The sequence below is a fragment of the Rhinatrema bivittatum genome, chromosome 4 (assembly GCF_901001135.1).
Source record: "Rhinatrema bivittatum chromosome 4, aRhiBiv1.1, whole genome shotgun sequence".
Taxonomy (NCBI): Eukaryota; Metazoa; Chordata; class Amphibia; order Gymnophiona; family Rhinatrematidae; genus Rhinatrema; species Rhinatrema bivittatum.
In genome coordinates, this window is record NC_042618.1 from 249684110 (window position 1) to 249700849 (window position 16740).

At 42.9% G+C, this 16740-nt stretch overlaps 1 protein-coding gene across 3 annotated transcripts in view; it reads right to left on the bottom strand.

Moving 5' to 3' along the window:
* The window catches only part of DENND5B (DENN domain containing 5B), a 476583-nt gene that overhangs the window by 238718 nt on the left and 221125 nt on the right, over positions 1-16740 (bottom strand). For all 3 annotated transcript variants that reach the window (XM_029600012.1, XM_029600011.1, XM_029600010.1), the window contains one exon: positions 2573-2723. In XM_029600012.1, the coding sequence (XP_029455872.1) occupies positions 2573-2723 (151 nt within the window). The remainder of the gene's footprint in view (positions 1-2572; positions 2724-16740) is intronic.

Here is a 16740-nt window from a genome sequence, read left to right on the forward strand (position 1 = left end):
CCATATTGGGCTGATTATGCCTCTGTGAGACAATATACAGCACATAATGAGCAACGGTGTACAGCAATCAGTTGAGTATCATTTTGGGTGGTTTTTGCCCCATGAGACAATGATGGTAACTTTCAAACCGGCGGATGTGCGCATACATGTCGGCCTGCGCCCAGGGATATGACCATTTTATAACATACATGCGCATTTTATAAAAAAAAGCCTGGTCACACGTGCAAGTGCATCAAATTTTAAGTAGGCGTGTACATGTGCATGCAAATGTGACGTAAATCAGGGGATTTTAAAAGGGGTGCGCAACGATGCTTTTCCCGGTTTTGCTAGTTCATCCCCAGTTCACCCAGTTAAGAGACAGGACCTCCAAGCTTTCCTAATTTAATAGCCTTCACTCCCCCCAGTTCGCCCTGACCCTTAAAACCCTGCAGATCTACTTATTTTTCTTTCTTTCTTTTTTTTTTTTTAAACGTACAATCATCCATTGCAGAAGTAAAGTTATGTGGCGGGGGCCTCGGCACCCACTGGATCGCGTAACCATTTACATTCACATATCAGGTTCACACTCCAAAATGTCTATGCCCCCCCCCACAGACCATGCCATGTCTTCCCCTTTCTGATAACTTTCCAGATGTGTGCACTCTGGGAGCGTTATCTTGGCAGCATTTAAAATCCGCTTGACGCATATGCCCGACATATTCGCACATCCCCTAATTAGCACATGAGTTGGGCTTTTAAAATTCATCTTACTTTGAACATATGAGTATTTTGTACAATAATCAGCTACATATTGCCAGGGATTTAGCCCTGTTGACACATTCTTGCGTGCAAGCTATTTGCTTCTGCTTGATAGATTTCCATCATAGTGTGCAACAATGTAGAGTAAGAACATTTGTTACAGTAACTATAAGAGGAATCTTATTATAAATAAATTCGCATTTGGGCATTTTTCTTGTTCACAGAAGAACTCTTGAATACTTGAATATAATAATATTATTGAAAAAAAAACACATGTATTGCAGACCAATAATTATAGTGATCAATACTGAAAAAACGGAATTTCTACACTTAGAAAGAAAAAATATCGAAATCATTCAAACCCCAATTATACTCAAAAACAACCAGAAAATAGTACTAGCAGAAAAAGTAAGGAACCTTGGAATAATAATGGACCCCGAAATTAATCTAAAAACACATATCGCTAAAAGTAAAAGAAGGCTATGCTAAACTCGTGATCCTCAGAAAACTTAAACCGTTACTAACTCCTGCAGATTTCAGAACAGTGATTCTGGCGCTAGTTTTCGCCAGTACCGATTACTGTAATGCACTTTTTCTAGGACTCCCAAATACAACAATAAGACCACTTCAAATTCTACAAAACACAGCAGCAAGAATACTAACTGGAAAAAGAAGAAGAGACCATATAACAAACTCTGGCCGAACTTCACTGGCTATCCATAGAACAAAGAATAAAATACAAAGCACTATGCACCATAGATAAACTAATACATGATGAAAAAGCGGACTGGCTAAACACCGCACTACGGGTACACGTACCACACAGGAACCTTCATTCAGCAAACAAAGTTCTCTTAACCATGCCCTCAGTCAAGACAGCAAAACTAACCCAGGTAAGAGAAAGGGCATTGTCTTTAGCAGGACCCACACTCTGGAACACACAATGCCTTTGGAGACCAGATTACAGAGAGACCCCAAAACATTCAAGAGAAGTCTAAAGACATGGCTTTTTAAACGAGCCTTTTATAAAGAGAATAGAGAATAGAGAATACACTGGAATAAACAGAAGAGCACCGGCACACAGCACTATTCTCATAAATGTGCATTACAATATTTTAACAAATTGAGTACATAATGAATGTAATATAACACAGTAAATGTGATTTATTTTTTTTTACCTGTAAAAGTACCTTCTAGGTACACCTGGCCAGAACCTACATCACTGAACATTTGTACGTATTTTTATGATTTGATGTAACCGAAACTTAATGGCACCTGTTAGAATGTACTATAGTACGCTTACTCCAAACTTACTTATGTGCCTACATGTAAACCGTTGCGATGGTATATAACTTAGCGATGGTATAGAAAAGACTTTAAATAAATTAAATAAATAAATAAATATTGTGGGACTGTCACAATAGCAGCTGCATAGTTGAATGAGCATTAAGTCCTTAGTATGATGAACTTTATCATGTTTAAAGAAGGTTCTGGTTCAAAGAAACATAAGATTTAAATAGTTGAGTATAGGTGGATCTTTTTATTTTTGAATATTACTTCTAACAGATACTTTTGGTTTGATATAGTATTACCACAGAATCACTATAAAGACGCTTCACCATTCTTTCACAGCTCTGACATCTTCTGAATAGTCAAAGAGCAGGTTCTTTGTGGCAAAGGTCCAGGTGGAGAATAAAGAAAAAGGTCAATATGGAATTTAAGAGAAAATAACTTCCCCATCAAACGTATTTTTGAAAGGGAGGGATACAGAAAAACTGGCTATATTATTTCTGTAATATACTATCAATACTGGTTTTCCTTAAAGAATTCTTACTTGTTGTTGGTGGGTCCTGTTACCAGCACATCAGACTGCAACTTTGGAAAGAAGCCTTGCTCGTATTTGCCCTGCCCAATTTTCATATCCAATAAATGTGGGTGGATGGCTGTATGATCAATCTTCATTAACCGCTGCTCAATGGACTGGGCTGCAAATAATATTCATAAAGAATCCATTAGACGCATTTTTTCAGTGCTCTACCTAAAAAGAATCCAGTAAACCATGAATTGTTTTGGCTAGTATTTCTGAAAGATCTTAAGTGTGCTAACAATATAGTGACCTGTATGGTTCCAAAGAAACTAGCACTGCAAAGCTTTTCACCCTGTAAGAGTCAACATTACAGATTTGGAACCTTTGATAATGTGCACGTAAACTTGCCTTTGAAGAATAACAGGGTTGGGGGGGGGGGGGGGAAAAGAATGTGCCAAACGTGATTTTGTTTATACGTTTCCCTGGACTAACGAGAGGTAATCTGGAGGCTGGGGGGGGGGATGAGGCAGAGTCAGGCAAGTAAAACATTTGCACATGTTCTAGCAGTTACTGCAAGAATGCATGTAAATGTACACGTGCTAAGCTACACGTGCTCAGGACAGTTGAACCTTACAGTGCATATGTCCTCATGCATGCCAGCAGTATTTGGAAATTTTGAATGTAGAGTCTTTCTTCCAGCTTATACATAGACTACCCACTGTATTTTCCACTACCCACTGTATTTTTCCAGTTATATGCACAAAATCAGCTGAGCTAGGTTATGATATCCATTTAATATCACTTGATAGTTATGTTGAAACGCATACTCAAAGCTATTGAAAACCAACACATTTTGCAATGGAATTTTCTAATAAAAGTAACTTTGCAACTAAATGTTATTTCTGCTATAATTTGTGACTTATATTACATCAGACGTTTAGCTCTTTCCTCACTGAAGTCAGGACTCTTGATTGCCTGTATTTCATAAGCCCTCCCAGCAAATAAGTATAGATCATGCCTAAATTTTGTAAAAATGCAAACAAACTGTTTTCTGCAAAATGGTATATATATAATATTTTTCCCCCCCACACATGCACAATTATACATTATGGGGTAATTTTCCAAAGGATTTACATGTGTAAATGCACTTTACACATGTAAATGGGCTTTTGAAAACTGCTACACTAGTATGTTCCATTTGCACACGTAACTCCTTTGATATTACTTCCCTTATGCACATGTATAAAGCATTTCAGTAAAGCTGACTTTGAAGTGCATGCTGAAGTGGTGCTCTAAAAACAAGTGTCTGATGGAATCAGCCTCTATTACTGCTTACAAGTCTAAACACACCACCAGGAATTTTTTCTCACAAGAATGTGACTTAAAAAAAAAAATCCACCAACAAAAAAACCCTATTTCTTATAATCACAGCCTAAAGAATTGTGAGAATGCTGCCGAGTCAGTGATAGAGGGAAGCTAGCAGCAGGTAAGGTTGCCAACTTAATTCTTTTCTCATGGACCTCATTCCTCTCACCTGAGCTTTATTATTAAAGCTTACCATTCTGTTATCAGGCACGATGGCAGCAGCACATTAGGTAGGATCATAAAAGGACTGAACTGGCACACGCTCACAGGCTCCACCAATGGACTCACCACCCCTGGCCTCTGTATAGGGAGGCAGGGCTTGGGGGCTGAGCTGGCACATGCTCATATGAGTCTTCCAGTGCTGCTGCCACTGTCATACCTAAGAATGGTCTCAGATGCTTCAATGAGGTATTCCAGGCAAGAGGAGAGGAGAAATAAAGACTGGGTGAAGGGAGGAAGCAATGCCGTCTGTAGGCAGGAGGTAAGGGAGCTGGAATTTTTTTTTTTTTTTTAGTTTGTTACCTGCAGAAACAGGGTGGTCATTTTATGGTACAACATTGAGACCAATGTTCAGTAGCCCGTTTAGTGGACAAATTATCCGGGTAAAGTTAGCTGGGTAACTTGTCCTGTATATGCAACAGGAAAAATGTTCCGCTGAATATGCTTGCATAAAGTTATCTGGCTACATGTAGCCGAATAACTTTAAAACCTAACCGGCTATGTTGGAAGCATAAACTTAATAGAATGTTAGGAATTATTAGGAAGGGAATGGTGAATACAACGGAAAATGTCATAATGCCTCTGTATCGCTCCATGGTGAGACCGCACCTTGAATACTGTGTACAATTCTGGTCGCCACATCTCAAAAACATATAGTTGCGATGGAGAAGGTACAGAGAAGGGCAACCAAAATGATAAAGGGGATGGAACAGTTCCCCTATGAGGAAAGAGTAAAGAGGTTAGGACTTTTCAACTTGGAGAAGAGATGGCTGAGGGGGGATATGATAGAGGTGTTTAAAATCATGAGAGGTCTAGAACGGGTAAATGTGAATCGGTTATTTATTCTTTCAGATAATAGAAAGACTAGGGGGCACTCCATGAAGTTAACATGTGGCACATTTAAAACTAATCAGAGAAAATTCTTTTTCACTCAACGCACAATTAAACTCTGGAATTTGTTGCCAGGGGATGTGGTTAGTGCAGTTAGTGTAGCTGGGTTTAAAAAGGATTGGATAAGTTCTTGGAGGAGAAGTCCATTACCTGCTATTAATCAAGTTGACTTACAAAATAGCTACTGCTATTTCTGGCATGAGTAGCATGGGACCTACGTAATTTTGGGGTACTTGCCAGGTACTTATAAGCCTGGATTGGCTACTGTTGGAAACAGGATGTTGAGCTTGATGGGCCCTTGGTCTGACCCAGTATGGCATGTTCTTAGAGCAGCACAGAGGCGCCAGGAACAGGGCAAAGGGTTAGATTGCCAGGAGCGGGGTAAAGGGTTAGATTGCTCCCGGCAATCTAATTTAAGGTATCGGGGGGATTGGAAGGATCGGGGGAAGAGAGTGGGGTCAGTGATATGGTAAACCCTTGTGGGTGGGAGGTAAGGGAGGTGCAGCATGATTTTATAATTTATGATACACCAGGACTGGGGGGGTCTTTTGTTAATATTTAAGAAGTTGAGGGGGTGAGGAGGGCATGGCCCGATGGGGCCTTTCCTAGATATTGGGGGGGGGGGGGGGAGGATGGAGGGGATGGCTCACTGTATTTTTCATTTTTTAAAACATTACTTAGCTGGTTATCTTTAAAGATATCTGGTTAAATAGCAAGTAATTCGGTCATATGAGACCGGCTAATTTTAGATCTGCTCAGAAGTAGGTCTAAAGTTATACAGCTAACCTTGTTGGATATACCTTGTGAGTTATCCGTCTAAATGGCTTTTGAATATTGACCTCAACGAATTTTGGCCAAGATGGTACAACATTTTAAAGATATGATCAGGTCCTCTCAGCAGTCGAGAGAAACCTGGGCCCAGTTTTTGAGACCCCCCTAGCCACAATAAAAATGTAAAAATGACAACACAAAACATTAGCAATTCTCTACATTTGAGGCCCGTTTAAGTGTGAGACCCAAGCCAAATGGCCCACCAGGCTGTTCCTTGATGTGATATTAAAGAAATTGCTTTTCCGTTGAATAAGATTAGTATTAAAACAAGCAAGTACTGGGTTTATTTTATGTATTTGATGTGACTAAGTAAAAAAAACCTTAGGACTCCATTTGTTTCCACTTCTGGATGCAAACTATGCGATTTTATTGCCATATCAACTGACAATTTCTGGATAGATACTTGACATGCAAATCAAAATGCTTTTTTTTTTTAAATTAACATCCCAAATACTTGGGATTTGTTTTGTTGGATAATGAAGAGAAAAAGCATTAGTATTCTGTACCTCAATATTTTACTTTATAAACACAAAATAAGAAGGCAAATCAGAATTGAATCCAAGAGAAATTGTTACTGAATTCTTAAGCACTCTGCTATCTTGTCTGATAAATATCTTAAGTCAGCATTCAATTTGAAAACACTACATGCTGTGAAGCCTTGAGTTGCCTAAAGCTTCATTTACACAATTTAAATGATTATTTCAAGCTAACACAACTCATTCATGTCCAAGCATGGCAGTTGAATCAGCTCTGCACACTTACTAATCCCAAGCTAAATAGTTAATATGTGTTAGTTTAAAGTAAAACAAGCAAGCAACATGTACAATCACTAGCTGCATACACATGTCAATGGCATTCTTTACTAACTCCACGCTCTTTTCCCAGTCACCACCACCCCCATTAACATCCTTTTTTCCAGCTGATACTAGGTCACAGATGGATGATCAAAGTTGCAGTTGTAACCAGACTTTGGACTTTGCTGAAACAGAATTTCTTCATTAAGCGGGATGGTATTTTCTTCAGAACGTACAGATTGCTTTAATATTTGCCACACACTCTTCTTACAGTATTTTGCTCTGGTGTGTTTTGTGCATCCCTTCACTTCCTTCTTGGACATGACCTACCCAAAATGTATCCTTTTTCATAAAGGACACCTAAAAAGGCCTCTGTTTATTTAGACACTACATAATAAGTGATGATTTAACTGCAAGTGAAAAGGCAGCTTCGCATGAGAAGTGCACTTGAAAAAGGACAATTTTATCTTGCTATGTATATTTTTCATATAGAAATAAGAAATTCCACCCAGAACTAAAGGAGCCTACGTTCGAGCAGGCCTGGATTTGTCAATAAGCACACTGGACCTGTGCCTAGGGCAGCACAAATCTAGGGGACAGCAGGCCAGCTGCAGATTTGCTGCCTCCCAGCATTGTTGAATCTCACACAGCAAAGAACTTTGAGCTTCAGGCCCTCCTGGGCCAGAGCAGAAAACAGGAGGGGAGGGGTAAGGCTGGAGGGGCAAAGCAAAGAAAAGCTGCTGTATTCTCTGGTCTAGGAGGGGTAAGGCTGGAGGGGCAAAGCAAAGAAAAGCTGCTGTATTCTCTGTTCTAGCCCATCACCTTCTGTCCTGTGTAGGAAACAGGAGGGAAGGGGTGAGGCCAGAGCAGACAGCTGGGAACAAAGAATAGACACTCTGCTCCTAATCCAGCCCTTCTGCTGTCATTTAGAGACATGAGGAGAGGAGAGGAGGTGAGTCTGAAGCAGATAGAGCAGAGCAAAGGTGGTTGTGCCTTAGACCTTCTGCTCAGTGGGGGAGTGGGGGGGGGAGGGGGCGATAGTATAAACAGTGCCAAGGGAGGCAAACATCTCAAATCCATCACGAATTCCAAGCCATGTATATGTGTGCATCTGTAGATATATATGAATACAAAAAAAAAAAAATCATCCTGAGTCCTCATATTCCCCCTGACATGTCCTTAAAATCTGGTGTGGATAGGATATCAGCTATTAAAGTTATTAGACACACAAACATACAAACTGATAGTGATCTCATAAACCTCCTTCCTTTGGAAAAGGAGCTAAAAAATAAACAGGCCGATTCAGTATGGTGTGCTCAGGCCGAGCGCACCATTAGCCCCCGTTTGGACACTCGTTTTCGACGCACTATTATTATCCCTTATACAGTAAGGGGTAATAATAGCGCGTGGAAAACACGCAGCCAACCCCCCCTCCCCGAAACTAATAGCGCGCCCAACAAATGTATGTTGATGAGCCTATTAGTTAGTCACGCTCAATACAGAAAGTGAAATATGCGGCCAAGTCGCACATTTTACACTCAGAAATTGACTCCTGCCAAAGGCAGGAGTTAATTTCGGCCAGCACCGGGCAAATGTACAGAAAAGCAGAAAAAACGGCTTTTCTGTACACCCTCCGTCTTAATATCATAGTGATATTAATTTGGAGGCCCCAAAAATTTTAAAAAATTAAAAATCTTTAAAAAATCTGCCCGCGGCCTGGAAATTGGACGCTCAATTTTGCCGGCGTCCGTGTTCCGAACCCGTGGCTATCAGCGGGTTCGACAACTGATGCCGGTAAAATTAAGTGTCAGATGTCAAACCCACGGACAGCCACCTCCTCCTTATTAGCGTGGGCCCTCATTTGCATACTGAATCGCGCACCCAGGAGAGTGGCCTGGGCGTGCGTTGGGAGAGCTGGCGCTCGCCTTGGAGTGCCGGCGCAATTTACTGATTCGGACTGAAAGTCAGAAAATCCTCCAGTGCTGACTTTCCCAACCTGAGGAGTGCAAGACAACCAGCACTGAAAGAAGTAGCCTGATCTCTGCTACACCTCCCCGCCCAATGAACAAGTAAGAAAATGGATCCGAGCAGGGCCATTTACCTCTACCCATCCTCCCACCCATGAAAGAGAAGAGATTCAAAGTAGTAAGTCACTTCTCCCACTGCCACTGAAAGAATCCATTGGGGGAAGTTACCAACCTCAACCCTGCAAAGGATAAAGGAGTGATAGAGGAAAGGAAAAAAACATTTTTTACAGATACTGGTAGTCCTTTTAGTGGGTAAGATTATTTGGAGTGGTTGAAATACTTACATTTTGCAAAACACAGTATGGAGGGGGAGGCTTAGCACTTGAGGAAATGTGAAACTATTGGTGGTGGTGGTGGGGAAATTGATGTGGCAAAAATCCACTGCTCCAGAGCTACTCATAACACCAATAAACTGTTTGCTTTACCAATTAACGTATCTAATACAGATGTCATCCAATACAATAAAGGCCTACTCATTGTTGGGACAGCCCATAGTTTTGAATATTGGCTTGTTACTCAAACCCCTTTCGAAGTTCATAGACATCTTTGTCCCTTTGGCACCATTGTATGGGCATGATTCAGGACATTTTATCACCATTCTGAACCAACTCTGCTTACCACCGGATAAATACTTTTTTGTTGAGTTGACAGTGTCTTTATATCTGAATATACCACAAGAAGCGGCAAATAAGGTGGTCCAAATGGTGTTAGATCAATGACCCAGAGATAATTGGGTTCCTACTCACCATTTGATAAAATTGACACGCTTGGTGCGAATCAAAAATTTTGTTACAGTTGAAAATCACTTATCAGCAGATCAAAGGCATGGTGATGAGGACCACCATGGCCCCCAATATCATTTGCCTCTGTTTCCCATTTGAAGCAACATATGATTCTCCATCACCACTTGGCTGCAGTACATCAATGATGTCTTTCATGGTTGGGAACCAAGATTCAGATTTTTGCATTTCTGGACTGGCTAAACACTCGGGATCCTAATTTACATTTCGTTCTTTACATGCACCCCTTTCCATTCTTAGAGACCCTGGTGAGATTCCAAGATGAGGTGTTGTCTACTTCTATTTACCGGAAAGAAACTGATAAAAATATTTATCATCCTATTGTAGCCACCACCTGCGATCCTTAAACAATAACATTCTGGTAGATTAGTTCCTTTGCTTTCATCATCTGTATTCTTCTTGCTCAGATTTCATCACTCAGGTTCAACAGACGATGAAGCAGTTTTTATTATGGGGCTGTCCTCACTGCATAATAAAGAGGTCCTTTAAGCAGGCCTTAAATATTAACCAAGATTTTCTGCTTCTCCCTACTAATGCAGTTTCCTCAGACAAGCTGACGTGTGTGCGCTACCATATTCTAGTCGTGTTCATATACAAGGCCCCTCATACAATTTTTGCCATAACCCCCACCCTCCTTGCTTTGAAATTCATAGGGGTCGCAATTAGAGAGATTTCTTGTTCATTAGAGTTACGTGCTTCGGTTATCTCTGAGTCTTATGGTTTGGGACACAGACCAAGCTTAGGTTCTTGCTAAGTTTGTCCCTTTTTGTTGACTATTACAGAATTTATTCATTTATCTAACCAGGCACTTTATCGCTTATCTCTCTCATCAAATTGTGATTCTTCCAACATAGCCTATGTAACAATGTGCCCATGTAAACAGCTACATGTGGGTAAGGCAAGCTGAAAATTAGAACTTAGATATATGAACATTGTAGCTTATGTGTCACTTGCAAATCAATGCTCCTTTTGAATTTATACATTTTTATTATTAAGCAGGTTTCCTGTCAACCACGAGGTGGCAATCTTGATCACCTCTTGCTCGAAAGGGAACAGCACTGGATATTTAACCTGCAATACTTATCCCCTTGTGCCTTAAATGTTGGTATTGACTGGTCTCTTTTCTCTAGTTGTTACCAGTTTTGGTTTTCTAATGCTGTTTATTGCGTTATATTGTCTGTCTTTTTTTTTTTTTTTGTATTACTCCAATTGGCAGATTATCACACGTGACAATTTTACATCATTTGGATGATAGAGTTTTAAATTGTGAACAAGAGCGGTATTATTGTGATAATGCTATGGAGATGTTTTAAATATGCTGAAATGGACTTACAGTTTATCCATTATGGTAACATAGTAGTGATGGCAGAAAAGGACCAAATGGTCCATCCAGTCTGCCCAGCAAGCTTAAAGTAGTAACTGCCACTTTGTGTAGGTTACTCTCATATTTCTCTTTAGTAACTGTTGTTCTATGCAGTTATCCCCAAATCTTATGATACCCATAAAACTTTCAGCTAGTAACATTTTTTACTGGGTGATAAGCTTTCTAGAAAATTCATAGTTTTGCTTGTAGTGCTTTGTTTAAGGACTTGGCAAGTAGAAGCAGTCCTGTGCATTTTCCCCTTATGTCTGCATATCAGTACCCTAAACCTTAGAAGTCGGTGCCCTCTTGGTTGTTGTCTGAATCCAATTTCCCTTCTCCCCCAACTGGTGAAGTGGTGAGCAATGTTTCAGTTGCATTTAACGCATCAAGGCTTATTGGTTAAGGTAATACTCTACATGCTTTCTAAGGGAAGTAACTGCCGCACCAGCAAGTTACTCCCATGCACACTTTCTTCATTTCCTTTAGGACTTCACCACAGAAGCAGTCCAATGCTTTTCCATTATGTATGTATCAATATCCCAGATATTGGGTATATGTGTTATTTTATATTGGATCGAGTTTGATTAAGTTTTTTGTTTGCTCCTTATAGATCTTTCTCCTCTGATGCAGCCTAGTGGTGAAACATGGTCCATGTCAGAGGACTTACTGTATATTTAAATTTGGTTGAATAAAATGACTTATTAAAAAGAATAAGTATTTTGCTCAACAATATTTTCAAGTGACTTCTTCAATAGACATAGTAAGACCTTTGCTTTACCCATCAAGTGAGAAAGCTTTGAAATGTCTTTTTCCTATTATAATAATTCCTCACATTAGTCGATTATATATTTGTGGTGTGTGTGAGACCATGTGTTTATATTCACTTTTTTTATGGAGCTGCTCATTGTTGTAAGATGGGGTAAAGTCTTAAAGATATGCTTTCTCCAAAGCATAACAGGAAAAAATGCATTATACCATGTTTCAAAATAGATGAATTGGTCACAAATTTATTAGATGACCTAAAAGTGGAATCTAATTGGGTGCGCAAGGTTTTATTTATTTATTTTTTAAAATCTACTAGTCCTACCCTCTCACCACTCATATTGTCCTAGTGAATGGTGGCATTATGGAGAAATTACTTACCTGATAATTTTGTTTTCCTTAGTGTAGACAGATGGAATCAGGACTAATGGGTATTGTTTTTCTGCTAGCAGATGGAAGATGGAGTCAGATTTCAAAGCTGACACACCCCTGCACTGACCTCACTTCCTCAGTATCGTCTTCGAAAAGCCAATGTGGTTATATCTTTTGCTTAAATAACTTGCTTAAGCTTGATTAAAACTTGACTGGTTCAACTGATTTCCAAACTGGAGACCGCCAGTGCACTCAACCGATTAAAACCGATTAAAGCTTACCCATATTTGTTTAGTCTCGAGGTTTGCCATCCGAGGTTCTCCCTTTTCTGGGGCAGTCGTGGGCGGGATGCTGAGTCCATTTGTCTACACTAAGGAAAATGAAATTATCAGGTAAGTAATTTCACCATTTCCTAGCGTGTAGCCAGATGGACTCAGGACCAATGGGATGTATAAAAGCTAATCCCGAACAGGGTGGGAGGCTGCCCGTGGCCCACTTAGTACTGCCCTTCGAAAACTGTGCCCTCCCTGGCCTGAACATCCAGGCAGTAGAATCTGGAAAAGGTGTGTATGGAGGACCACGTCGCCGCCCGACAGTTCTCGGCTGGTGACAGAAGCTTGGTTTCCGCCCAGGAGACTGCCTGGGCCCTCGTAGAATGAGCCTTAACCTGTAGAGGTAAGGGCTTTCTTGCCTCTATGTAGGCTCCCTTGATGACTTCTTTGATCCAGCGGGCTATGGATGCCCGCGATGCCGCTTCCCCTTGTTTCTTCCCACTGTGAAGAACTAACAGATGATCTGTTTTGGGCACAGGTTCAGATCTTTCCAGGTATCGGACCAGAAGTCTGCGACATTCAGATGGCGAAGAAGGAGTGAGTCTTCAGAGTCCTTATGCTCATCTGGAGATGGTAGCGAGACAGTTTGGTTCATGTGAAATTGGGAAACCACTTTCGGTTAAGAAGGAGGGGACAGTGCGCAGTTGTACGGTTCCAGGTGTGAACCTAAGGAACAGTTCCCGACAGGATAGTGCCTGAAGTTTGAAGATGCAACGAGCTGAACATATGCCACCAAGAATGCCGTCTTTAAAATTAAGAGGCATAGTGACAGACCACGTGTTGGTGTGAAGGAGGCCCCTGCTAGCAAGCCTAGTACTAGATGAGAATCCATAGAGACACCGGCCACTTTAGGGGTGGTCGGAGTTGTTTAAACCCCTTTCAGAAAGCAGGATACATCTGGATGAGTTGATAGTCTGATACCATCCACTTCGGCTCTGAAGCAGGCCAGTGCAGCAACTTGGACTTTGAGGGAGTTGAGTGACAACCCCTTCTTCATCCTGTCCTGCAGGAATTCCAGGATCATGGGAATTTTGGCTTGTCCATGGGGGGATCCTGCAGTCCTCACACCAGGCTTCAAATACTCTCCAGATCCGTATGTAAGACAGAGTTGTGGAGAACTTGCGCACTCGGAGCAGGGTGTCAATCACGGCCTTTGAGTAACCGCGCCTCTTCAGGCTAGACCTCTCAAGGGCCATACTGTAAGAGAGACTAATCTTTGTGGAGGATCGGGCCCTGTGTGAAGATAGGCACAGAGGGTTCCCCGCAAGTAGTCTTCACATGTCTGCGTACCATGGTCGTCTTGGCCAGACTATCAACACATCCAGATGTATCCCCTGATAAAGGGGATGGAACAGCTCACCTATGAGGAAAGGCTGAAGAGGTTAGGGCTGTTCAGCTTGGAGAAGAGATGGCTGAGGGGGGATATGATAGAGGTCTTTAAGATCATGAGAGGTCTTGAACGAGTAGATGTGAATCGGTTATTTTCACTTTCGAATAATAGAAGGACTAGGGGGCATTCCATGAAGTTAGCAAGTAGCACATTTAAGACTAATTGGAAAAAAATTCTTTCACTCAACGCACAATAAAGCTCTGGAATTTGTTGCCAGAGGATGTGGTTAGTGCAGTTAGTTTAGCTGGGTTCAAAAAAGGTTTGGATAAGTTCTTTGAGGAGAAGTCCATTAATGGCTATTAATCAGTTTACTTAGGGAATAGCCACTGCTATTAATTACACTAGTAGCATGGGATCTTTAGTGTTTGGGTAATTGCCAGGTTCTTGTGGCCTGGTTTGGCCTCTGTTGGAAACAGGATGCTGGGCTTGATGGACCCTTGGTCTGACCCAGCATAGCAATTTTTTTTATGTTCTTAACTAGCCCTCTGTGATGCTCTATCTTGTGGATGTCCTTGCCCAGAAGTGGCCATGGAGGGAAGGCATACAGGTGGTCTTCCTCTGGCCACATCTGGACGACAGCGTCGATTCCCTGGGAGTGTGGTTCTCATCTGCAGCTGAAGAACCTGGGAACTTGGGCATTGAAATGGGTTGCCAGTAGATCCATGGCTGGGAGGCCCCAGCGATTTACTATCAGTTGGAAGGCTGTGGTTGACAGCGTCCATTCCCCCGGGTCTAGGCTCTCTCTGCCGAGGTAGTCTGCCGAGATGTTGTCTTTTCCCGCGATGTTGGAGGCCGAGATCCCTTGTAGGTTTATCTCCGCCCATGCCATGAGGGGTCTATTTCCAGAGACACCTGCTGGCTCTTGGTTCCTCCCTGACGGTGATGTAAGCAACTGTTGTTGCGTTGTTCGACATTATCCTGATTGATTTGCCGTGGAGTCTGTGGCTGAATTGCAGGCATGCTAGTCTGACTGCTCGTGCTTCCAGGTGGTTTATGTTCCATTCCACCTCTTTCTTGTTCATTGTCCCTGGGTGGTCAGTTCCTGACAGTGGGCTCCCCACCCTCGTAGGCTCGCATCCTTGGTGAGAAATATCCAGTTTGGTGGGGATAGGCTTACTCCTCTGCTTAGGTGGTCTTCTGGTAAGCCACCATTGGAGCTGAGCGAATCTCTGCTGGTAGTTGGAGGTGAATTGAGTAGTCCTGGGACAGTGGGTTCCATCGTGACAGTAGGGAGTGCTGGAGTGGTCGCATATGGGCCCTCGCCCCACAGGACGAGCCCCAGGGTTGATGCCATGAGGCCATGGATTTGAAGGTAATCCCATACCTTGGGACGTGCATTGGTCATCAAGCGTCACAATTGTGACATCAGCTTTCTTCTCCTCAGAGAGGGGAGGAAGACTCTGTTCTGTTTGGAGTCAAACCAGGCCCCCAGGTACTCCAGCGACTGATAGGGCTGTAGACTGCTCTTGCTCGTGTTCACGACCCCACCCGAGCTCTTGCAGAGTAGGCTCTTGACTCTGCTGGTCATTTGTCGGCTCTCCTCTGGAGATTTCACCCTGATCAGCCAGTCATCCAGGTAAGGGTGCACCAGTATCCATTCCTTTCTCAGCGCTGCCGCCACAACCACCATAATTTTGGTGAAGGTCCTGAGGGCGGTTGCCAGGGCAAAGGGAAGCACCCAGAACTGGTAATGGTGACCCAGTATCGCAAAGCGCAGCAAGCGCTGGTGATCCTGATGGACTGGGATGTGAAGATAGGCTTCGGAAAGGTCCCGGGAGGTTAGGAACTCTCCTAGTTGTACTGCCATTATAACAGGGCGCCGAGTTTCCATGCGGAAGTATAGTACCTGCAGATAACGGTTGACATTCTTGAGATCCAGGATGGGCCGGAATGACCCTTCCTTCATGGTAATGATAAAATAGATGGAATAGTGCCCAGTATTTTGCTGGAGTGTGGGCATCGGAGTTATTGCCTTCAGACTGAGTAATCTTGTTAGTGTGGTTTCTACTACCAGTCTCTTGGAGTGGGCGTGGCAGTGTGATCTCATGAATTTGTCTCGAGGGATGCTGCGGAATTCTAGAGAGTACCCTTCCCGAATGATGTTTAGGACCCATTTGTCCGAAGTTATCTCGACCCATCTTTGGTAGAAGAGGGTTAGTCGACCCCCTCTGTTTTCCTCCTGTGGATGGATCAGCCTCTTCTCATTGTGGGGCAGGGCTGGAGCCTGCCCCTGGTCCTGCTCCCTTCTTGGTGTGTCTGCTCCGAAAGGACTGGGACCTTCTGGAGGGGCGAGTTGTGTGGAACTGCGTGTTCCTGTAGGGTCTAAAGCGCTGCGATCCTCTTCCCTTAGGTCTTCTGGGAGAGGGGTGCCGAGATCTTTTATTTCTATCTTCAGGTAGTCTAGGCACTGGAGATTCGCCCCATTTGTTGGCTAACTTCTCCAATTCGCTTCCGAATAAGAGACCCTTTAAAAGGCATTCTCGTGAGATTCACTTTAGATGTTGCATCCACAGACCAATTTCGCAGCCATAGTTGTCTTCTGGTTTCCACAACAGAGGCAACGCCCCTGGCTGAGGTGCGCACTAGATCTGAGCTTGCGTAGTGAGGAAGGATGCTGCCGGTTCCATCAATTCTCCAGTATGAGCTCCGGAGGTGTCAGTCTCTCTTGAGAGGAGCAAACAGGAACGGGCCACCAGTGCGCAGCAGGAAGCAATCTGCAGCGTCATTGCTGTTGCGTCAAAGGCCTGCTTAAGGATGGATTCCAATCGTCTGTCCTGCGTGTCCTTCAGTGCAGCTCCTCCCTCAACGGGGATCGTTGTTCGCTTTGAGACGGCACAGACCATAGCATCGACTTTCAGGAACCGCAGGTGTTCCTTGGCCACAGGTTCCAGAGGATATGGCTTCCAATGACTGGCCCCCTTTGAAGCTGGACTCCGGGGCATTCCATTCCAGGTCAATCAGTTCCTGGATGGATTCCATCATTGGAAAGTAGGATGAGACCTTACGAATGGACACCAAGATGGGGTTCTTTGGTTCCGCCATAGGGTCC